The sequence below is a fragment of the Anthonomus grandis genome, chromosome 7 (assembly GCF_022605725.1).
Source record: "Anthonomus grandis grandis chromosome 7, icAntGran1.3, whole genome shotgun sequence".
Taxonomy (NCBI): Eukaryota; Metazoa; Arthropoda; class Insecta; order Coleoptera; family Curculionidae; genus Anthonomus; species Anthonomus grandis.
Genome location: NC_065552.1, coordinates 22,153,977 through 22,180,322, shown reverse-complemented (window position 1 = coordinate 22,180,322; position 26,346 = coordinate 22,153,977). Strand labels below are relative to the sequence as shown.

Below are 26,346 nucleotides of genomic sequence, written 5' to 3'. Positions count from 1 at the left end.
ATTCTGACCCCACAAAATATGTCGTAATTGGTTATTTCTTATGCACAGTGCCCCAGTCAATGATTCTATATAGGTTTCATGTGGTTATACCTTTAAAAAAAAATTTTTACATTTTTCCACCGTTTTTACTCCACTACAGGAAGTCACACAGTTTAAGCCACGTAGGAAGAAGAAAATAACGGTTTCAGAAGGATACAGTATTGCCCATTCTGAAATTAGTTTAACAGATCTAACTGGAGCATCTACATCCACACTTCTTCAAGCTGTTGAACCAGAAATCGTAGAAGATTCAGAGGAGGACATTGTTTTGGACGACCACTTTCCACTAGGCAGGGATTTATCAGATGATGAAATAAATGAGATGCAAGAAATGGAAGAAGAAAAAGAATTTAATGAAAAACTCGTCTCTGGTTCTCTTGGAACAAATATTGTCGAGAAAGCCAAAAATCTGGATTAGATGATGTTAAAAAAGTTGTTTTGGTGAGTACATTTTATTTTCCTATAAAGATCATGTTTATCCTGGAGTGATAACAGCAATAGAAAACGATGGAGCAATGATCAATGCTATGGCCAGATCGATAACGTTTTGGAAATGGCCAGAAAGACGTGACGAAATATGGTATTCGTGGGACAACGTAATTGGCGCCATTAGCCCTCCCAAGAAAATGTCCAAACGAGGATTGTACATTGTCCCAGAATGCGACAAATTGTGGTGGGATTAGTTTCAAACGTTGTATTTTTACTATTATAATGTTATAATAAAGTTTGTTCATTTAAATTGTAGCAATTTTCTTTACTTTTATGCTTTTTTCATAAATCTATGTAGGTAGGTAGATTTAAATTCACAAAACTTGGCTCTGAACATTTTTTTGCATTTAATTGATGCAAAGTTTGAAATAATAAGGGTTTTCTATGCACCAGTAAGCATTTATTAGCCAAATATTAATAAAATATTGAGTAGTGCAAAGTATGACTTTTTTGGGGTATACTTTGCACCACTAATAAAACTAGGTTGTTCTCTTGATTAGGCAATATACGTAACAAATAATTATATTCAGAGTTATATTACAACCTGCTCAATTGATATTTATAATAAAAAGTTCAGATCTTCTTTCGAGTGACGTTACATCCTAACTAATGAAATAAAACTAAAAAAATGGTGAAAGTAACCTCGTTTTACGGTAACTAAAATAAAATTTTCTTATGTAATATAAATTATAAAATCTGTCTTATTCAAGAAGTTCTTCAACAAATGGTAAAAATGTAGTTCATTTGCTACTTATTATTATCCTAAACGTACTTGAAAATCATTTCATATATTTTTAGCGATTTATGTAAAAATTTATATACAAATTGAAAAACATATTATAATTTTATCGATGATTTATGTAAAAATGTCTTTTATTGATTGCAAATCGACTTGTATTACAAACTTTCAATTTTGCGACTTATAGTTTCCAAGATATATAATTTATTACTTTTTACTTAAAAATTTTAAACCACTTAGTTTTACTAAATAATACTGAAGAATACATGTGAATAGGTTGTAGACTCATATAATTTTAAGAGTATTGTTTTTTTGTAATTATTTTTTTTACCACAAAAATTGCTGTATAAATTTTTTTAGAGCTGTCGTATCCGCTCGCCTTCATCTAAAATTTCTTTACAAGTAGGATTTGTTTATATGCTACCTTTTCCTTTACACCTCTTGAGCGTCTACTTTCTGTAGTTTCTTTTAATGTTTAAAAAACAAAAACTGTATTATTATAAATTTGTATTCAGAAAAGTACTTATATTGGCCAGGTTAATAGTTTTTATTTTACCAGTTAAATGTTTTTTATTTATTATTCATTTTTTTAAAAAGGGCCTTGCCACACAGGCTTGCACCTGTGCTAGCGGTTCCATAATCGAAGCATGGTCCTCTTTATCATTAAGGGTTATTAATTAGGTTTGTGCCTTTAATGATAAATAAATTTAATTTTGAATTTGAATGTAAATGAAGCAAGATATTTGCAGTTTTTACAAAAAGTACTAATTCCATTTCTAGCTCCTCTGTTTTCTGAACAAATAGAAGTTATCAACTTCTATTTGCCAAATAGGAATATCTGGTTACAACAATCCTTCATATTTTGCACGTCCTGCTAGAAACTATCTGGATACTATATTTCCAGATAAATAGATTGGTAGAAGAGGACCTTTTGAATAGCCACCAAGTTTATGTGTGCAAGGCCGTAAATATTAAGAAATTGTAAAAGTCATGAGTATAAGATAATTTCTCCAGAAGTTATAAAAACGTTTAAAATGAATTTCAAGTACGTCTAGGGCATTTCCAAATCGTAAGTAGGCTACTTTTTGAACACTTATTATAAATTGGAAATTAGTTTAGCTTAGAATATTGAAGAATTAAGGCTAGAATTAGTAAACAACAACTTTGTTTGAGTTTGACAGGTGCACAGGGGCAAGGGGGATCATTTGTTTATAATCATCGATTCTCTGTTTTGTCAAATTTACATGCATTTTGAAAAACAGGAAATTTTCAGCTTTATATTACAACAAAAATAAAAAGTAAAAATAGATTTATGTTATTCTGAGCGAAAAAATAACATCTTCAAAGCAAAGAACAGATTATTAAAATTCTTATTTCTAAAACTGCTTCTAAAAAATTTGAAATGGCAACACCTCAAGCAAAAACTGATGTCATTTTGCGAAATGTCAAACGGCTTTATGTTTACATTCGGCAATCGTAAAATTCTGTGTTTTTTCTTTAGTTTTTGGTTAAAAAAGGAAAAAGGTTGAGACATTTCAGTGTTTTTGTGAACTGTTACGATAATAAAAACTTGTGCTGCTTGTGCCACACCATAAGAAAAAGGCGATTTAAGCCAATCTTTTCACAAATAAATACCGATATTGTCTATGTCATATCAAGGGACAACCGTCGTCATAAACGTAGAATAATAAAAACTTATTAATAAATCTATAATAATAATTATAAAATATTTATTTTTCATAAAAATGCTTTTTTTTGGAATTACCATTACTCTAGTGAAGTACGTTAGAAAAACGGATAAAGAGTTCATAAACGGTAATATTGTTTATAATTTAAAGCCTAATCTATTATAATAATGAATATTTATCATTTAAATATTTTTTGACGACGTTACTGTAAAGCGGAGAAAACACATACGCGATCGCGATGGCGATAGCGATAGCGATCCGATTTAACAAACGTAAACGGATACATCAGCACATACATGCTGCGACCTGTTCGCGTTTGTGCAGCGACCGATCGCAGTGTCCAACGCGATACAAGAACATTTGCGATCAAAACAGGTTACGTTAATCGTAGGTCGCACTGAGTTGAGGTTAGATAAAATGACTGATTTTACGGAATAATTGATTGAAAATGTAAAAACGTATCATGTTTTATTTGATTTATCTTATCCAGATTACAAAAATTATGCGTATAAAGAACAAAATATAAGACGAAATCGCAAAGAATATGGGATTAAAACACACAGGTAAGCATTTTGTTTATTATATAATTATTTAAGTAATGAAAAGTTTGATCAAATTATTATAAAGTACTAAAATAAGTAACAAATTTCTTACGTATGTCAAAAGCCAAATTTACTGCTCTTCTTCCATCAACCGGCAAGCTGGCCTCAATACTCTCTTGTAAGTATACAAACTGTTGATCAACATTTTTAACTCGTAGAAGGTTGTGCAATACGCAAGCTACTTTGACCAGTTTTTAATCTGTATCTACTCTTACTTCTAATGGCCTAAAAAATAGTCTCCATTTGTGTGCCAATATGCCAAATGCATTTTCGACAACCTGACGTGCTCTACACAAGCGATAATTAAATGTTTCTTTATTTCGATCAAATCGGGATTGTCTGTATGGAAATGGTCTCATTAAATAAGTACTTAATGTAAAAGCTTCATCGCCTATAAAACACACGGAATTTCATCATGATCTTCATCTGATATAGATCTGTTCAGTGGTACAATGAAAGTGCCATTTGCAAATTTTCTAGCCATAGCCGATACTTGAAATATACCTCCGTCACTGTTTTTACCATATCCACCTACATCTATGGTAATAAATTTGTACTCAGGATCAACAATCGCCATTAGAACAATTGAAAACTTTTTCAAATAAGAAAAGTAATTGGATCCACTGTTTAGTGGACACTTAATAGTTATATGCTTCCCGTCTATACAACGCAAACAATTAGGAAATTGCCATAAATTTTTATAGCTCAAAATTGATTTTTCCCATATTTCTACTGTAGGCTCTGGCATATAAATTGGTTGCAATCTCTTCCAAATTGCTACACAAACTTCTTTAAGAATTGAAGCAACTGTTGAGAATCCCATCCGAAAACTATGACCAATTGTTTTATATGAATCGCCTGTCACCAAAAATCTAAAATTAAAATATTTTAAAATAATGAATATAAAAAATAGCATGTTCTATAATAAAGTTTCTTTTGCTAAGAAATAAATGTCGCCAGTAGAAAACAAATGTAATTCTCTTGTATTTTTCTCCTGAAAATGGACATTGAGGACCACCAAAGTGTCACATATTACCATCAACGATTTCGCAGTAATCATAAACTATTCACCGTTTTCTGCAACTTTTTTTTCTGTAGGTATTATTAAAACATATTTTTTTATTTAGGTAACGATCTAAAAAAACGCTGGGAAAACCTAAGAGATTGTTACTCAAAATATTTCCGCACTGAAAAGACAAAACCTGGACAAGCTGCTAAATCTATCTGCCGCTACAAAACCTGGCCTTAGGCGCAATAGATGGAAGTTTTCAGACCTTTTTTACAATTTGCTCAGATTGATACTGATGTAACTGACGAAACAGAAATTCATGAGTTTGCAAGCGAAGAATGCGAAGAACGTAGTGATACAAACGAAGATTTACAAAGTGAAAGTATACTAAGAAGTGAAGCTTATCATCAAAAAATATCAAAAAAATCATTTAAACGAAATCAAGAAAAAAAGAGAAAATCAATGGAAGACTCGACATCCAACCCACAAGCTTCATCTGTTGATAAAGTTATCAAATTCCTAGATGAGAGAAACATTGCAAATCAGAAAACTAACATTACAGATGAAATTGATATAACATTTCAAGAGTACGCAGCAAGTGTAAAAAAGTTGTTGACAGAAGGACAGATAATGGTCAAATACAAAGTTGCCAAAATAATAATGGAACAAGAATTAAGTGAAATCCTGATGCAAAGACAAAACCAAAGAAGCAATAGTTCCTCTTTTAATTCCATGGAAGTATGAAACATGCCAAACTCCCCCCCACAACGTTCATATTTGACAAACAGTTGTACTGCTCAGGAAGTCTCTGAAGAAAGTTCTACAACAACCTGGTATGAGGAATTCTGTACGAAAAATATTGACTAATTAATTGTTTAGTATTTTTTATTACTATGTAATCTTGCTGTTGTAAAACACTTTAATAAAAAATAAGAATAAAATATAAATGCTCATTCAATTACCATAATGTAACTGCTAGCCGTTCTGTTGGTCCAAGAGGTTCCCTAAATGTAGTTTGATCTTTAGTAATATCTATTCTAATAAAATCTAGTATTTCATCAAAATTATTAAAATTCATTCTGAAATACCTATTGAACCGATTTTCATCCTTACGGAGTTCAGGATATAGGTTATGAAATTCTCCTTCTTCGTTCCGCTTTTTATTTATATCATGTACCCAAATATCCCTTCTCTTTTTTCTATAATTTAAATTATATTATTTAGCGTGTGACGTCTATTTTAAACGGTTATAAAATATGCACTACTTCAAAAAAAAAACAAATAAAAGATAAGGCTATGTACTGACTTTCTTGTTTCATTAGTACAATTTTCTTCCTCTAATAATATAGCAAGAATAAGTGCCTCTTTCTCTAAACACTTTTCACTTTTGGTATAAACTAGATCGCAATCGCAATATGTCTGTTCACTTATACCAGTGATCATGATTTGCATCGCTATCGCCATCGCGATCGTAGTCGCGATCGCCTATGTGTGTTCTCCGCTTTATAGATTACCTGTGTCATGTCGGTAGAATCAACAATGCAATCGAGCGGCGTTGCGATGTTGTTGCCTTTTTCTCTAATATACGCTATCTACATTCATTTATCTTTGAATGTTGACTTCTTCATAAAGTATCTTATCATAATTTATCAAAAAAAAAAAATCTTCATACTTCATTAAAGAGGAATAGTATTGTTTTGCGCCTGTCGAAACAAGTATAACTGTTAAATTTTTATGATTCTAGATTAACATTTACTTAATAATGTAACATTTATTGCCTATGTAAAAGAAATGTCAAAAATTATGATGTTTCTTTATTATCCAGTCTTATAATTATTTTTATTTCATTGGCTGGAAGCACTTAATGTGCTTATCGTTTCTTTTTCCAAATATTTAATATCATGTTTACCTAAACATCATGTTCATTGGAGTAAGAGTAAAAAATTTAGTTTTTATACCACAAAAAGTGTTACTTATGTTAATAAAAACTTTTCCTCTCAAAAATCAGCCAAGGATTCACACTGTATTACCTACTCTATTGCTACTAATGAAAGGTAATATAAAATTGATAAAAGTTTAAAACGCACTTACCTTACATCAAATATCATCTCTCCAATTTTCCTAAAAAAAAAAACAGTATATTATTATTAAATATATATGTAAAAGAAACGTTATGTAAATGATCTCAACACTTCATTTCAATTTTATTGACTATAAAGATAATGAAGCAAGCCTTTACGGCGTTGGAGCGTAATCTTTAGTCTTATTTGTTTTTTTTATTAATATGAAACTTGAAAGACGAAACGCATTGAAAAGTTGAGTAAATAAAAGAGTGTGCAATTCCAAGCCGTCGATTCGTTTCCACGTTCTATTAAAAATCTGTGTACGAAGTTATTGTCCGATCAAAACCGAACCAAATTAAATGGCTTAAACTGCCATATAGGTTAAAAAAAACTATTCTTATGGATGCCAAATGTATACAGGGCGTGGATTTTATCTGGCATACATTAGTTAAAAAATAAATCGACATGCGTTTAAAAAAACGCTCAAATCCGTTAATTGGTTATCAACTTTTATGAATATTATCAATTGGCCTACAGTTTTCACTAGCCAGGCTCTTGCTGCTTTCAATATTTAAACTTTTATATGTTTTAATTATTTTATTAATTTTTAATGACGAATTTCATAAAAAATACGGGGAAGGTAAAAAAATATCCCGTTTTTCCTTTTAAATAGATTACCGTGTATTATTATTATAGTATCAATTAATCAAACTACTTGAATCATATTAATTAATAGTAGTTAAGCCTAATTTTAATTATCGTAGTTAACCTTTACTAACGTTCAATATAATAACCCCACTCTACTTTTTTAGATTTATTATGTAACTTTATAATTAAATAATTGGATTTTAATCATTTCATCCTGTATTTACTCGCCTTGGGAATATAGGATATAATATTTGCACAGCATATAATTTATTTTATACGTATGTAAATGTCATCTTTAATTTGTGTTATATCCTCAATTAAAAATCACATATTTATGTGCTGTATATAATACATTCAAATTATAAAATCAAATCGATTTTTTTTTTTAATTTTTATTGGTTTACCAAAGGAGAACAAGAAATTAATGGAGCTGCTATTAAAGAAGTTCAGCGAGCAGCGAATAGAACAAGAAAAATAAGACAAAAGACATTAAGACCTGATTAAAACTTTGATACACGACCTGTAGAAAGAAAGTAAAGAGCGAGATAGAAAACAAGGAAACCTAATGAAGGTTATAAAAGAAGATTTGCTAAATGTCAAATTAGATCTTAAAAATGAGTCAGAAGAATATAATAAGAAAAACAGAAAAGACAAGAGGAACGGGACCGACAATATGAAAAACGAGATACACAACTTCAAGAAGACCTTAAAATGAAATAAAAAGTATTATAGAGCCCCGAAGTAACAGTTGAAGAATTTGGAGAACATAAAAAAATACGAGAATAAGAAATAGAAATAAAACGTGCCCCTGTTTAGTTCGGTCTTGGAATATAAATTAATAAAGTTAAGCCATTACGCAAAAAAGTATGAAGTACCTACTTGAAATAAAATAATATAAATTATGTGTTTAATAATTGAAGGGGTTTGAGATTCAGATACTAACCATGCTCTAAAAGTGGCTCACCTTAAAAGAATTTCGGAAGCTTTGGTCCATGAACTGAAGTATGAAGCAGCTTTTCAAGAAACTAGAAGGCAGACGTGGATAAGTAAAGTATAAGAGGTCATTTAAAATCCAAGCTGATGACATTCATTATTTTTGTTGCTTACACACCAGTAGTTTGATATCCTCAAAAACAAATTAACGAAATAAAATCATCAAAAAAACACAGCTATGTTCCATTTTTCACAGTCTAACAAAAAGCTTTGATTTTTTGCTGATTAACACCTGAAACAAGAGAAAACGTGTGGTGAATTGCAATGTCTTATTGAAGAAAATCAGAATGCATTTCCCTTGCACAATAATGAAAGTACTAGTTTGCATGATGCACTGACGTGCATCAAAGAATTAACACTGCAGAAAATGCGCCGATAAAATAAGTACCTCAAAGGATTCTGGTAGCTAAAAAAGGTAAAATTTGCTCAATGCTTCAAAAAATGAGAACACAAGGAGTGATAGACCACCTCAGAGTCCATGGAGCTTTCCAGTTGTACTGTAAAGAAAAAAGACGGATCTACCAGATTCGTCTGGTGGAGACTATCTGCGACTGAATGACATTACCAAGAAAGACAGTTATCCCCTAGCAAGAATTGATGACACCCTAGATACGTTATTAGCATTACAGTGGTTTTCGATGCTCAATCTGGAGAGTACATACTGGCAGATAAAAATGCACCCATAAAAAAAGGGAAAGACCGCATTCTAGACTGAGGCAAGATTTGGTAGTTTACAGTCATTCTCTTTGGACTCAGTTATCCTTTAGTCACCTTTGAAAGGTTCATGGAAACTGTGTTACGTGGAATGACTTGGGAATCATATTTAATTTATCTCGATGTCATCTTACTGGGATAAAACATTTAAAAAATATTTAAAGATTATTCATTATAACCGAATATTAAGTCCTAAAAAATGTTGCTTATTGCAAAAAGAAGTTTGAGACCTTGCTCATGTAATATTGGAAATTGGTGTCAAAACTGATCCAGATGAAGTAGAAGCAATCAAAAATTGGCCACGACACACACCAGTTAAGAAGCTTTCTAGGCCTTTGTACTTATTACAGAAGATATGTAAGAAATATCTTAAGCATACGGAGGACTAATTAATATCTAGTTACTCAGCAGACTGTGAAGAAGCATTTTAAGTGCTAAAAAGAGCACTGTGCACATTTTAAAATATTCAATTCCTGAATAAACTTCTATTTTGGATACAGACGCAAGCAATATTGAAATTGGAGCCGTCGTTTGACAAAAATATGAAGATGGCAAGCAAGTGATAGCTTATTTCAGTAAAACGCTATCAAAGCCAGGAATATACTATTGAATGACTAGATGAGAGCTATTAGCATTAGTTCAACACTTCATCCTTCAGACTGACCATGCTTCTCTGACATGGCTGTTTCAGTTTAAAAACTCTGACGGCCAAATAGCAAGGTGGCTTCAATGATTAAAAAAGTATCAGTTTACCATAAAACATAGGAAAGACGAATATCACTAAAACGTTGATGCTTTATCCAGAAGATCCTGCATTGAAACAAGTCAACAGTGTCTTGAAAAGGAATCGAAACAACATCCAGAGTTATTTGCTTGTCATCGTATTGGCTTTAACAGTGCTGAAAAATGAGACGCATCTAGTTTAATCCAGGATCAGTGTGATGACCCAGTATTAGGCCTTATTAATAGAGAAGTCTCGAGAAATTTGAAAGACAAATTGGAAAGATATTTTTGGTTTATCTCCAAAACTAAAAGCCTCCGGAAATCGAACTGCTTTTTTTGCTATTGATTACTTTACTGTGTAACCCGAGGTTAATCATATTCCAAACCAAGACACAACCATAATAGCTAAAGCGCTGTTCCAAAACTTAATATGGCAATTTCGTGTCCCCAGAGAGATACATTCTGTCGAAGGAAGAAACTTTGAGCCATGAAGATTCTAACGAGTATATATATATATATATATATATATATATCTGCTAGTTGCTGGGAATCAATATGGTTGGCACAACCTCCTTACACCTTCAGACTGATGAAATGGTTGCAAGATTTAATCGCAGATTTTAAACCTATTTAAGAATTGTGGGAAACTCTAACCAAATCAACTGGGGTGGATATATGCAACCATTTCTATTGGCACATTATTTTTTAATCAAGAAGTTTTCAACAAGTTTTCTGGTAAAAGAAAAGTTGTCTTCGGTGATGAACTTCGTTAACTTTTTTATTAGTACTGGAAGATCCAACAATCCTAGAATCCCTGAGGAGTACGTCGACCATCTACATTCACCTTGAAAGTAACAGAATGAAATCACGTTATGACTTAAAGCCAAATTCTAGTTTTAATCCTGGGGACTGAGTCTGGTTATACAATTCACGGAGGATAAACGGCAAGTCACCAAAGCAACAGAAGGATTGGGAAGGTCCATTTCATGTGGTCATCAGATCAACAACGTGGTGTACTGGATCCAGCGACGATGAAAATTGTAAACATAGTCTGGCTACCGCCTTATCATGAATCCATCTTTGACTTTGGAAGTGATGTTTGGACGGGACGATCAAACTACAGAGGATAGGAGTATTATGAACATGTAAATACGTTAATTTTTTCATAGTTTTTTTACTGTTCTGCTCATATTTTGTAGTTTAACTGAATTAGTTAAGGTTATTTAGAGTTTTACTTATATTAAAATTTGGTTTATTATTTTCACCTATAGTGTCTAGTTTTTAAGTAGTTCATCTTATTTGAGGGCTTCAATTTAGGTTATATTATTGTAAATCCCTCTATTTTAAATTTTCTAGAATTTGTAAATTTGTCTTTCAGTATTCTCTTAAAATTTTTGGTGTTCATCGGCGAAAAAAATGCAGAAAATTCTAAACATTTCAAAATTATTTCATAGGTCTTTAAAAGCGACCGCGCTTCATAACATTTTAATCAGTTTTGTTGTTTACCTTCTTAACAATTAAACGATAGTCAACGCGCAGTCAGGTTAGAGTTTCTGATGTTGTCAATAAAAGCCTGTTCCTGACATGAAAGAATATTCTTGGAGTAAGTGTATTTCAGGAAGGAGTACGTTCCTGAATGTCGTTACAATATTATTATTGAGTTTGGTTAAATGGTTTATTTTTGAATGAGATTATAAATTAATTATGTCGGTGATAGTAGTAGATCTTGTAATAAAGAAACTATTTTTGTCAATAAATGTAGTTATACTGGAATTATTAAAATAAATAAATTGTATCTCATATATAAGGTGACATGGTAAAAAATGAATACTTAAAGGCTTTTTTGTACTTTTCAAGATAAACAAGTAAAATTAAGTATATCGGTAGAATGGTTATAAGAGTATCTTTTGACATATTTAGTTATTTTGATAATAACGTTCTTAATTTAAATGGGACGCTTGGTCTATTACTACACATTTCGATAAGAAATAAAATTCTGAGAATAATGATACATCAGTGATAATGATAAAAAAAAAATCTATTTTAAATTTTTTTTTAAATGGTGTGCCATCAATGTTATTACGGAAAAATAGTCTTTATTATATTTTATTACTTAAATCGATTCCACGGCTATTTAAAATGTCTAAAGAAGTATTTTTTACTTTAACTTAACCCAGATACCCCTACCATCCGTTATAGCAATCACCTAATAGTTCGCTGCAGATTTGAAACTCGGTCACTCCGCGTTAGATGGCGTTGGGCTATTCGTTGTTAGAAACGCGTGTCTTAGCGAAATTTTGTTTTCTAACCTCTTAAAGGGAGAGTTCTGTATGCGAGAAAGTATTTGGAATAACAGGTGCTTAGTTTCTTGTAAACAATGGATAATTATAGGTAAATGTACTGATAAACTATTCATATTATTTTTCCATCTTGTGAATAAGTAATTTTGGAAAACATCAATCTTTATACTTGTAAACAAATAAGTTAAAAATTTTCAACTCACCGGCAAAAATATAACCTCAAATATCGATGTCCGTTTTAACGGACAGTAGGAAAATCCGGTATTATTCGATTTTTGTTCCTTATATTTGCAGTTATTGGAAGCGGCCCTTGAAACTTCATGAACTCATGGCAGAAATTGAAAACCTTGATGACGATGAGTTGATTCCTGATGGTATTGCCACAGCATAAAGAAACTTTATGCTGTGCTATTTCTATGCTGTGCTGTTTCTTTATGCTATTGCCGTTCTACCGCCAGTTAACGCAAATGAATATAACACTTATGAAGATTCCGGCGACGAAAATGAAGTGGATATAAACAACCTCCCTGGGAGTCAGCTGATGATTGAAGTTGAGGTAATATTTGAAAACAAACGATCTAACCAAACTACAGTTGAGAGTGATTTTGATAGCGACGATGACATACCTTTGTCTACTTTTCTTACGAAAAAACGACCAAAATTATCGACCTCAAAACCAAATTACTCTTGGAAAAAAGGTGACATCAACCAAGATTTTCCAGGATGGGTAAACGCAAGTGGTCCAAAAAATTCTTTATCTCCTTTAGAACTATTTTTTCAGTTTATAGATGATGAAATGATTGACTTGGTTGTAAAATATTATAATTTGTATGCTATTCAGCATAATCGCCAAGGTGATATACATTCCAGTGAAATAAAATGTTTCGTTGGTGTTTTACTGCTCTCTGGATACAACTCATTTCCTCGACGGTCAATGTATTGGGAAAATAACAGTGACGCAGGAAATAAGTTAGTCTATTCGGCGATTTCTCGAGATCGCTTTAGTTTTATAGTGCAGCATTTTGCACCTGAATGATAAGAACAATCTTGAAAATACCGATAAGTTTTCGAAACTGAGGCCTTTGCTTTCTTCTCTGAATGAGAAATTTCAGTCATTTGCACCCCTTGAAGAGTGCCATAGCGTAGACGAGTCGATGGTACCCTATTACGGCGGTCATGGATCAAAACAGTTCATCCGAGGAAAACCCATTCGTTGGGGTTATAAGGTATGGGTGGGAACAACTAAAGGGGTACATTGAATGGTTTGAGCCGTATCAAGGGTCCACAACTATTATTTCTGAAACATATCGTCCTCTTGGCTTAGGGGCTAGTGTTCTACTTCAGTTTGCTGATATTATTTAGTCTCAATGTGAAAAAGCTCCTTTCCATATCTTTTGTGACAATTTTTTTACGTCATTACGTCTGTTGGCTGAGCTGACCTCCAGGGAGCTCAAATGTACAGGCACTCTGCGAGAAAACAGATTGCCCTCTTGAAAAATCCAGTATGTTCAAGAAAAAATCCCGTGGTAGTTTTGGTTACCTTTTAGAGGAGAACCAAAGAATATTGTATGTAAATGGAATGACAATAGTGTTGTTACAATCGCCTCAAATGTAACACCTCCTTTTCCGACACAGCAAGTCAAACGGTTCTCTCAGAAAGAAAAGAAAATGATACATGTTGAGCAGCCATGTTTGATCAAAAAATACAACGGAAACATGGGCGGTGTTGATAGGGCTGACCAAAATATAAGCCTTTACCGCGTAGGAATCAGAGGAAAGAAGTTGTATTTTTGCTTGTTTTCACATGCTTTGGATATGGCAGAACAAAACGCATGGCAACATCATAAACATTCTGGCGGGAAAATGGACCATTAGCAGTTTAGGAGGTGTATTGCTGCGGGATTATTAGAAACATATAAGAAAGAAACAACACGGGGGCCATCTAAACCAGGCAAATACCTGCATTATGAGTCCAGATATGATCGGATGGATCATCTTGTGAATTATCAGGAAAAGCAAATCCGCTGCGCATTTTGCCACAAACAAGCAGCATTCAGATGCCAGAAGTGTGATGTTGCACTTCATCCAAAAATGTGTTTTTTAAGTTACCATACTAAAAACTAATCGATTATTATTGGTTAAAAAAAAATCTCGTTTCTAAATAAAGTTTTATGAGTTTATAAGAATAATTGAGTTTTAGTACCTTATATTGCTACCGTATGTTTAAACCGACGGCTTTTACAGAAAAACCTAAAAGCGGAACTAAAAAATTTTACTAGAAAAATATGTTTATTTTAACCCAATAAGTAGATTTACAAAAGTATATAACAAAAAACAAACGTTAAAAGTTTCAGGGGTATCTGGGTTAATTAACGAGTACATTATTGAGAACAACTATTTTAAAAATGCAGTTTTTTCCCGTTAATTTGATATAATGATTTTTTAAGTCGGTGAATAAAAAAGCCTAAAAGGAGAAAAAACTAAGTAACATCAATAATAACAATTTAATAATTTAATAATAAACTAAAGCTAATAAAAAAACATTAAAGGCTTTGATTTATAATGATACGAATGTTTTTTTTGCAAATAATATAACATATCATACTACTGTCAAACATGTCAAATGACATGCTACTATTAGAGAATGGAACATTTTTTTTAAATATTTTTAACAACATTTAATTTATTTATTCTAAAATAAAAAAACATTCTTTTAACATTTACCTTGCCTGACGTCTGTACACACAAACACAAACCGTTACCAAACAGGAAAAAAAAATTCTTCATGACAATTTGCTCGCGGTCTTTACCTAAAGAATGCTTAGTGCTTCAAAACTACACCTATTTAATTAATATAAGATTTAAAATATAGTTTACAATCCCTCACAATAAAACAACGTTGCTTAAAAAATCATTAATCACCAATTACCATGCCATATATTTAAACAATGACTTCCTGACCATTCAAAATCAAAATGTAGAATTATATTCAGGATCTATATATAGGGTAAAACACCCAATCGTTGGCACCCCGTCTAATTTTTTGCAGAAATTAAAATGAATCTGACAATATTATCATCAACTTATTATTTAAGGCAATTTTGGGAACATCGCCGAGACTAGTGAACCGCCAACGTGGTATTTTTCCTTAAGTTTAAGTAAAATTGCGAATCGAATTTGACGTGTCGTGCGTAAAACTGAAACAAGTTAGGAATTTATGATTTTGTTAAGGGTTTGGTACTCATAACTAACGTGAAAACTTTATGACTTTTTAATTAAATAGTTATTTTTCTTGTTAGTGATATTGTTATCTATCTTTGAAATAATTTTTCGTTTAAAAAAATACATATTTTTCAATGTGAATTAAAATTTGTAGGGTGGCAATGATAGGCAGAGAAAAATGTTATATCCTTCTGGGACCTAGCGTCCATTTAAATGGACATGCCAGTTTTATGTTTCCAGTTTCGTTAATTTATTATTTAAGCAGCTTAGACCTCGCATCCACTACGTTGGACACTTCGGTGCTGCCGTCCAGTCCGATTCGGTCGACTTTAATTGTGCACATGTGCTGGGAATCAGTTGTTTGTTTTCTGTTGTGATGGCGACTGCACGTGGTTCTCGTTATGATGATATGTAGCCTATTTTTTAACGTTTTGTAATGATTTTTGTGAAAGTTTTTATTTGCGAATGTTTAATAGACAAATTTAAATAACATTACAATAATAAAAAAATTAAATAAGTTTTGTATTACCCTAAGTTATTCGCGTCCATTTAAATGGACATTGGGTCTATCTCATGCACATTTTAAATTAACTCATAAAATTTATTTTAGGAATTTTTGGCAATCAAAGAGTGCTTCGGCCAGGAGAAGATGACGAAAAATTGGAGCAAATACTAAAAATCATTGGAAATGATGACTGACATTGAAATGTCTGATGATGAAGAAGAAATTCAAACTATGGATAATTTCATGGGGAGAGAAGAAGAAATAATTATTGAAGAACTAGTAAGCAGCAGTAAGGAGGAAGAAAAAGAAGATAGAATTCCTCTTAGTGTCCTGAGAGAAAACTTAAAAATGGCCAAGCAATATGTGGATCCTTTAAAGCGAAAGTCTTGAAGAAGAGATGATACTTTTGCACCTCCAAATTTTGAAGGCCCCTCTAGTGAATGCAGCGCAGAGCTCCGGTATGATTGGATTGCAAAATCGTATTTAGCCATGTACTTTGAAGATGAGTTATTCCAAAAAGTGTGTGATCGCACAAATGCAAGGTACGTTGAACTTAAAGGAGTATCTCTTAAATTGACTCTTAATGAGATTAAACATTTTTTTGATATAGTTTGTTTGATGTCCTGTCTAAAATATCCCAAAATCAGAATGTACTAGGCAAAAACCACTAAAGTTTCAGCTATTGCAGATACAATTACTCGAGATAGATTTTTTGCTATAAGAAGTAACCTTAAAATCGTCATTGATGGCAGCATCGCTGAAGAGGTACGCAGGTCTGACAAGCAGATAGGTAGAGGCAGCTCGGAACAAATTGTAAGACAAGATGGCGAAATAGTAGTTGTACAATGGTATGATCTAAAATCTGTACTTTTGGCATCTACTGCTCTAGGAATTGAACCTAGCGATGAGTGTAAAAGGTGGTCTAAGAAAGACTCTAAATACATTCAGGTTAAAAGACCTTACGTTGTTGATAAAGACTACGATTGTATGGGAGGAATAGACTTGATAGACCGAATGACTAGCTATTATAGAATTCGAGCCAGATCAAACAAATGGACTGTAAGGGTCATTTTCCATTTCTTTGATCTAGCAATGGCTAACTCATGGTTTTTTTATCGAAGAGATAAAAAAATATTTAAAATCCCTCCACGCAAAATACAACAATAATTAGATTTAAAATCGAAATTGCCACTTAACTTTTGACAAATACACCCAACCCCCAAAGTGAATCCCAAGAAAACATCCGAGGTGTAGGTACTAGAAGAAATCCTGAGAGAAATATCTTTATCGATTCACCGTCAAAATTCGGTTAGATGTAAAAATGACTCTTGTGCCGAAAAAAACAAGTTTTTTTGTAATACATGCAACACATTTTTGTGCATTACTAGCAACAGAAACTGTTTTATGGAGTTCCATAGCAAATAAATTTAAGTTTACATTTATTTTCTACGTTTTTATAGGTTTAGACTGAAATGTTATTGAAAAAAAATTATATATTAGGAATTTTTGTTTAGATTAAGACCCAATGTCCATTTTAATGGACGTCATGTATCTTTCAAAGTAAGAAAAAAAATAAAAAAAAGTTATGAGTAAACAATGTTTATTTATGTATTTTTTTATTATATTTAAAAGCCTCACAACCCTAACTTAACAAAAACATGTTCGGGTCCCAGGAGGATATTGCCAGTGGTTGGCACCTATGCCAATTATTGGATTATTGCTGCTAATAATATTCTCCCAATCATTGGCACCCTATTCTATTTTTTTATTTGCTCATCTTAAGCAATGAGTTTTGTCTTAACACTTTACATTTTATTTTATTAAATTCACCAGGTATCATTTTTAAAATTTTTTAAATATTATTTTTTAAATTTAAGGCTTACCATATACCATTCTTTTCTTTGAAGTCCCCCCCCCCATTTATTTTTTGAACGGGTCAAAAAAAATTTTTTAAACGTGACATAAGTAAATTGGTCTATAGATACTATTTTTCACTGTAAACTAGGTAGTTGTAAATTCCAAGATGGCGACTGGGCGACATCTTGAAAAAAAATTTTAAATAGAAAGGGAGGTCGTGTGGTACCTCATTTTAAAGGTCTCAATGACTACTTTATAACCCTGAAATATTAGACCCATATCTTAACTCGTTTCAAAATGGCGGCCTAATAAAAAAGTATTTTTTTTTATTTTAACGTTTTACATTTTTATGATTTTTGAATAGGTAAAAATCAGTGTACGAAAATAAATGCGTCACTATTTTATTTTGACATAAAAACGACAGTTCTAAATGTCAAAATAACACATAAGCGCCATCTTGAATAAATGCATTAAATAGAAATCTTGTGTTACCTCATTTAAAAGGTTTTATTGAGTACTTTTAATATTTATTACATGGACTCGGTGGACTCCGTTTTGACCTGTCTAAAAGTAAGAGCCAAAAAAATACACTGTTGCGATTTTATTAACGTTTTTAATAATAATATACAAATAATTTATAATTTTTGAATTTTGGACTTAAAGATTAACTTTTTGGTTTCTAAAGACTTACTGAACCGCCCTCGTATGTCACATTTCACGTTAAAGGTTATTGAACATTATTTAGACATTCCAAAAACCAAATAGCTATTAAAAAAACTCGAAAAAAAATTTTAAGATATTTTTCCTTAACCGGTAAATTATTCTTTTATCGGTCATTGTTAGATATTGTTTAGTGTGTTTGGCGGTTTAAATTTATTGTTTGTTTCAAAATGGTTAATTCTCGTCCATTGGAGGAAAAAGTAGAAGCAATTTTTATTTATGGAGCAACGCGTAATTTTCATGAGACTGAAAGGGTTTTCAACGAACGTTTTCCTGATCGTCCTATTTGCCGTAAATATTTAAGGGAACTTGTAAATAAATTTACAACTACTGGTACTGTCCAAGATAAAAAACGCCCAGGCCATATGTCTATTTCAGAAGAAAAGCAGGTCCAAATAATTGGCGAAATAATAGAAAATCCCCAACATTCTACTCCAACTGTTGTTGATATCTGTGAAGTTTCAACTTCGACGGCATGGAGAGTTTAAAAAAAAAATAAGTTTCACCCATACAAGATCCAAATGGTCCATCAACTGACTGAAGATGATCCTGACCGAAGAGTGCAATTCTGTGAAATTATGGCGGAGAGAGTAGAATGGCAACCTACGTACGTGCGCAACATTTGTTTTAGCGACGAATGTACTTTTTTTTTAAATGGTAATGTCCACAGACAAAATTGTCGATATTGGAGTGATACCAATCCACACATTTTTCGTGAAACCCGATCTCAGTATCCGCAAAAAATTAATGTATGGGCAGGAATATTAGGGAATCATATCGTAGGGCCGCTGTTTTTAGAAGAAAATTTAACAGGTGAATTGTACTTAAATATGCTGGAAAATGCTATCGATCCTCTCATAACAGAAATTGTTAAGGCTAATGTACATGAATTTGACATGGAAATTACATTTCAACAAGATGGTGCTCCTTTGCATTTTGCCAGGAATGTGAGAAATTATTTAAATGATAATTATTTTGGTCGTTGGATAGGTCGTCGGGGTCCTATTGAATGGCCAGCTCGGTCACCAGATTTAACGCCGCTAGACTTTTTTTTGTGGGGATACCTAAAGCAAAAGATATACGAAACAGAACCTGCCTCAATTTTTGAGCTACGACAAAGAATCACTAACATTTGTCAAAATATTGAGGCAAATGTATTCGAAAATGTTCGACGTGAATTTTCAGATAGGTTATTTATGTGTCAAGAGGTACAAGGAAATCATTTCCAGCATCTTTTAAATTAAATATTGTTTTTCTTTTGATAAATTGTTTATTTGCTAATTGTAAATTAGTATTTCATTGTATTCTATTAAAAACGTTAATAAAATCGCAACAGTGTATTTTTTTGGCTGTTACTTTTAGACAGGTCATTAAGACCTTTAAAATGAGGTACCACACGACCCCCCTTTCTATTTAAATTTTTTTCTCAAGATGTCGCCCAGCCGCCATCTTGGAATTTACAACTACCTAGTTTACAGTGAAAAATAGTATCTATAGACCAATTTACTTATGCCAAGTTTCAAAAATTTTTTTTGACCCGTTCAAAAAATAAATGGGGGGGGGACTTCAAAGAAAAGCACTGTATGTATGTTCCTATTTTTTTTATTCCTTTCCTTTTATTCTCAAAATCAAACACTCCCTGTATTATAGGCTCTCAATTATTAAACACCCTGTATATTTTTTAAACAGATAACAAGGGAACTCGTTTCATGTTACATCTGCGGTGTTTATAATTAAAAAAATATAGCATATAAAATATAGGGTGCTTCATCAAGAGAAAACTTACATACCTAAGTATAGAGGTTTTATAGATTCCTTTCTTTTTTAAGATGGCTCCAAAACGAAAACAGAATCGCTCCATTGGCTCCACCAGATATAGCGAGAAAATTGTTCAAAAAGCTCTTGAAGAAATTCGATCAGGAGAATCAAAAAAGGCAACATCTCGAAAGTATGGGATTCCAAGGGCAACCATACAGTTCAGACTTAGTAAAATATTCACAAAAATAAAAAAAAGGTCCGTCTACATACTTGATAGAGGTGGAGGAGATTCTTTTAAAAGAATGGATCATTGATAGTCAGTGCAAAAGTTTCCTAAGGCGTAAAATTGACATTCAAAAATCTGTTTAAACATTTTTAAAACAAAGTGATAGAAAAACACCATTCAAAAATAATTGACCAGGCGATAAATGGTTCAACCATTTTTTAAAGCGGCATCCTGAATTAGCAAATCGAACTGCAGAGGCGGTTACTTCAACTTCAGCAAATGTAGCGAAAAGCGATATTAGATATTAAAAAGTGGTTCACAAATATCGAATTTTATTTAAAAAAGAAGGACCTATTTGACGTCATGAAGGATCCCAGCAGAGTTTTTAATGGCGATGAAATAAACTTTTATTATGTGCCAAAACTTGGACAAGTCGTTACTCTAAAAGGCTCCAAGAACATTTACGAAGTAGATATGGGAGATGCGAAACAGAATCTCACTGTTATGTTCACCTTCTCAGCATCGGGTACAATAACACCGCCGATGATCATCTTCCCAAACAAGAGACTTCCATAATTGATAAAGGACAGTGTTCCAGAAGGATGGACATATGCGTAAACTGATAATGGCTGGATTAAATCCAAAACTTTTTTATTTTACCTTGAATTTGTCTTGCATCCCAGCCTTATCAAATCTGGAGTTATGTTTCTAGTAATAGTATTTGTTGATGAACACAAAACACATGTCACATACCAAGTAAGTACTTTATGCTCTAGGCTGGAGATAGTCCTAATAGCCCTATATCCCAACTCCACTCGAATTCTTCAACCTGCCGATGTGGCGAGTTTCAGACCCTTAAAAAATATTTGGCGTTAAGGGGTTTTGCACTGGAGAAGAAATCATCCATTTATGAAAGAAAGATTTTGCTCCTATTTTGTAAGCGGCAATGGAAAAACTTAGTGCAACAACTATATGAAACGGCTTTAAAGCATGTAGATTATTTGCTTGGGACTCCAATGCAATAGACTATACCAAGTGTCTAGGAAAAAATACCCATATTATTGATAGTGTAGGAGAACCAGAAGCAAATATTAGTAAAGGCCAATCAGAAAAACAACTAAGTTTGACTTTGTTCAAAAAGCTAATAGGTGAAAATTTATGGAACTGGGACAAGCGGGACTGACATCGGACGATGAGAATTTTGTAGCCTTAAAAAGATTATTTAACTACCTTAATGAAATAAGTGAAGAAGATCTTTTTTCAACATCCTTTAGGCAAATGGCAGAAGGCGATTTTGAAACAAATTATACAGAAGAGGAAATAGCAAATATGTCTATTGTTTTAGAAGGGGAAAATTATAATATCCTAAGACTTTCAGACCTAAATAAAGAACAGTTCACCATTGAATCCACAGTTATTGAGGTAATCGACACAAATAAAGAAGAAAAGCAGAAGAATAACGCCAATGAAAAGATGAATACTGATAGCGAAATTCTGACACCAGTTGATAATTTGTTGTCCATAGAATTATTTTTATCCAAACCACAAACACCTGAGAGGACGGGCAAAAGAACAGTAACCAAAATGCCTTATGTTATTTCGTCGTCGGCTTTCAAAAAGATTGTTGAGGAAAAAGAACAGCTTCAGAGGGAAGAGGAAGAGCAGAAGAATCAAAGAAAATAAGAGAGACTCAAGCAACAGGCTGCAAAAAAGACAGAAAAGAAAAGAAAGGGGAGACTCTAACTGAAAGGAAGGATGATCATCAAACCAATGTTTTTTAGTTCTCCGCCAAAAAAGCGTCTTTCCGTCTGCACATCTTTGACGGCATCCACTTCATCAATGGAGAATTTGTTACAAAATAAAGTTTGCTATGTTCGCGTGAAAAATATAAACAGGTCGAAACCAGGACTTAGGTGTAAAAATTGTATGAGAACATATCATGTAAAATGTTTGGAAAAGAAAGGTCTATATAAAAAATAATTTCTTTGTGCCTCTTGTTTGTCTAAAATCTAAGTCTTAGGCTGCTTTTTGTAAATATTTTTATTAGACATTATATTATTAATCCTACTTTTAAGTTTAACTATTCGTTTTGTAAGCCTTTGAATATTAGCTCGTTTTATTTATAAACAATATTATTTTCATATTGCTTTTAGTGCTATTACATATTATAATTAAGATCAATTGTTGTTTTTTTAGCAAACCGATATTATATTAATAATATCATAAAATTTTTAGTCATTAATATTTGAGGTGCGTAGTGGTCAATGTGCCAATAACTGGTGAGACAACTACTGGGGGGTGCCAATAAATGGGATAATTTCGGGTACTAATGACTGGGAAAGCATGCCAACAATTAAGCTTTAAACTTTTTTCTACTTTTTATTATTTTGCTATTATAATTTCAAAAAAAAAATCTTTTTTTTTATTTGAGAATAAATTAGAATCATCCAAGAACATAAATTAGTCACAAGCTGACTATAATATCAATTTTCTGAAAACTAATGGTTATGTGAAACCTGAGAAGTCCTTAAGTTGCCAATAACTGGGTGGTGTACCCTATGTACAATCTATATCATTATGCAATTATGATCAATATACAACTTTTGTCAACTCAAGGTTTGAGTGCGCAAATCAATTCACTGACTTGCAAAGAAAAAGAAGGATAGAAAGACATGTTAAATTTATTATTAAGGACGTAAGTAATATTTTATGCCTAGCTCATGTCCATGTTCAAAGAGTAACATTTATTTAAAATAGTTTCTCTGTTGCACCTATAAAATGTGACTTACATGTTGTTACTTTGTATTAATCAAGAAAGACCTGCAAACCATTAACAGAATCGACCAACAATATTATATTCGAAATATATCTTAATATACAGGTCTGGTACACTCAAAACTTGAGTGCGCAAATCAGTGTATTGACTAGAAGGAGAACGATTCACTAAATTTATTACTTGGGCCTAGGTAATATTTTATATCTGGTTAATGTTCATGTTTACTGTTATTTTTTCTTAATATATCCTGTGTCGCACCTTTAAAATATTATTAAACACTTTAATACGATAATTACATATGTATTTATTAATCAATTAATATACAAACATAAACATTAAAAAAACGTTGCGAAGAAAGCAGTCTAAGCAAAAACTTACTTATTTCCATACGAAAAAACCTCTAACTCTGCATCTCACATAAATTATTACAAGTATTATTACCCTTATTACCCGACAATAATAACTTAGATCTTTAAAAAAACTTCTAATGAAAGAAAAAATCTGCATAATAAAAACAAAAAATAAACGGACAATTTCTACAACCAGAAACATCCATGCAATACTAAAACCGGACCAATTTACTAAAACTTAAAAAAACTATACATACCTTTTATAGACAACACGAAATTTAACATTATAATTAGAGGACTGGATAATTTTTTTAGTTTAGGAGATATTCATGAAGACCTAAGAACTAAAGGTTTTGATCCGCATAAAAAAACGTTACACTCTATAAATGTGTTATAACGTCGGTAGCAAACTATAGCAAATATGAAAAAATCCCAACTTCAAATAAAAAACAAATATGTCAAAAATACCACCTGCAAACATAAACCAAACCAAAACCTATGCTTCGCAAATAACCTTCTCTTAACTCACTCCGCCATTTTTAGTTTCATAAGAAGTAGGGAATAAGTACATTATGGTATTTTATGATCGTGATAGACTACTTCAGCAAATCGGTTGAGGCATACCCTCTACCAAACCAGTAAGCCTCTAATATTGTCGACGTCTTAATAAGAGAATTGATCTACCGATTTGGTGTATGTTTGGAGCTACATTCAAATCACGGTCAAATTTTTAAATCTAGCTTGTTCCAGAACATCTATAAGACGCTTGAAATCGAGAAAACAAAAACTATTTATCAGTAAATAAACTATTAATCGTTAAACTACATTTATCAGTATTGTGTCATTCCGAAATGACACAAGTAGTACATGACACGACGTCTCGAAGTTAGCGGGAATTTTCCGAAATAGCGTTCTGTCGAGTATATAAGGAGCCGCAACGCCGATAGTTGTCAGTTCAGTGAAGTAAAGCTCGGAATATTGGCGCGAAATTTAAATAGTTGTAAATAAATACAGTAAAAATAAATTTCTCTAGTAATCGTGAGTTATTGTGTTTTTGTAGTCAAGTGTGTAAATAAGTTAGTTGACTTTTTTCGATTGTTTTAATTCACACCTACAGAACGGGAAAAACGATACACCCTATTTTAAACCTTTTTTGTAAAAAAAAAAATTAAAAGATGAGGAATCGATCTTCAAAGTATAAAAATGTGAACGAATTAAAATTATCATAAAATTACTATATCTCAAAAACCTAAACCTGTATTTCTGCACCCGCATTCGTAAGAAAACGATCATAAAATTCTATCCAGAAGACAAATCAGAATATAGTCCGAAACTAACCAGCCAGCCGGCATTTCACAGCTCAATAAGCCCTCACTGTTCTAGATTTCGCATTTTCACTCCAATTTTTGAAAGTACGTATGCTCGAGAAACGTTCAGAGTAGCAAAAGACGGTTTTGATTAAACCGAAAGTGACGGAAAACAACTAAATATATTAAAAGATGCTCTTATAACCATTCTAATGGTATAGCAAATTTCATCTGTTATACCATTTGTTTGTCTTAAAAAGTAAAAAGATATTTTGTATTCTTTTTTTTCCTGGGTCGCTATATTTAATATACACGGTATATTTAAAGTTTATTTAAATAAAAACATTCCTATTTTACATGTTCTTCTTACAATACTTAAGATAAATATAATTGGCATAATTTAAATGGTTATTATACTCATTTTTTATTTCTTATACCTGATAAAATATTTTTTGCTTTAAATAAATAATTAAAATGGCAATTAAATATTCGTTTTTTATCTTACCTAAATTCTGCATCTTCCCTTTCAAACGAATTCGCCTCAACGGCAAACGCACACCTGGCTATAACGTTAGTAGCATATCTAGCACATATTTCTTTGGCCTCAATGTTAGGTAGGTTTGCAAATTTCTTGATATAATTGGTCATCAGTTCGGATTCTTTTAAAATCAGTAAAAACATGTTTTTTAGCCTGCCAGAGGTAAAAACTGGTGTTGACTTGGAACGTACGTATTTCCAAGAGGGACCTTTTGCCAGAAACATAAAATTTTCCATAATCGGATGACCCTCAGCGCCCAATACAATCCTATCGGTAAAACTATTAAAATCTTTAACCAGGATTTTTTTAAGCAGCTTCGGTGACGTTACTATTAGAAAAGGCGTGTTAAATGCAAAGAATCCGAAGACATCAGTCTTGAGTGTTTCGCACAGTTCCAGAAGGAAAAATCCGATATTTTTCTTTAAAGCTAATACAGGACCCAGATTACCAACAAATGGAAGGGGTTTGACATATTTTATGTTTCGTTTCTTCCAATAGTTCAAGTTTCTGGTTCCATATAAGTATATTAGTATCAGCAATAGTCCAAAGAACAATAACTTTAGTGTAAGCGAGCTGAGATCCATCTAAAATAAAAATTTTAATGGAAAAGTTATATTGTACCTTATACTATATGGTATTTAAAGGAAAAAAGAAATAGTTTAATTATACAGGGTGATAAAAAATGAAAATGTGCATTTAAAAGTGCATAGCATCAAAGATACAAGGTGTTTACCTAAAAAATACATAATTTTCTTTGTAATTTTTACGCCTTATTGGTGATTTTTTTAAAATGTATTAATGGAATTGAGGGTTAATTAAATTATTAAATCCTGTGGCCATTAGGAGATACTTTATATTCTGAAAAGGTGTACGTTTAGATGTTTTTACAGTTTTTATTTTTTTGTGCCTTCAATAGCCATTAAATGTTAATCTAGTACGAAATGTCTAAAAGAAATACTAATATATCTTTAGCAACATTCTTGAAGGCCGCAAAATAAAAAGAAAAGGTTATATACACGTAGACGACATAGGTCTAAGGAAATCACGAGTATTGTTGTAAAGCTGAAGGTCATTTCTGAA

The 26,346-nt window shown here is 32.0% G+C and overlaps 1 protein-coding gene and 1 pseudogene across 1 annotated transcript in view; both read right to left on the bottom strand.

The window, feature by feature from the left end:
* LOC126738794 (uncharacterized) overlaps window positions 1-26,346 on the bottom strand; it is a 111,370-nt gene that overhangs the window by 6,261 nt on the left and 78,763 nt on the right. The window contains exons 9-10 of the mRNA XM_050444233.1: window positions 25,234-25,850; window positions 6,658-6,687 (exon numbers count right to left, since the gene is read on the bottom strand). Of these exons, the coding sequence (XP_050300190.1) occupies window positions 6,658-6,687; window positions 25,234-25,850 (647 nt within the window). The remainder of the gene's footprint in view (window positions 1-6,657; window positions 6,688-25,233; window positions 25,851-26,346) is intronic.
* Window positions 3,465-4,704, bottom strand: LOC126738365 (uncharacterized; annotated as a pseudogene).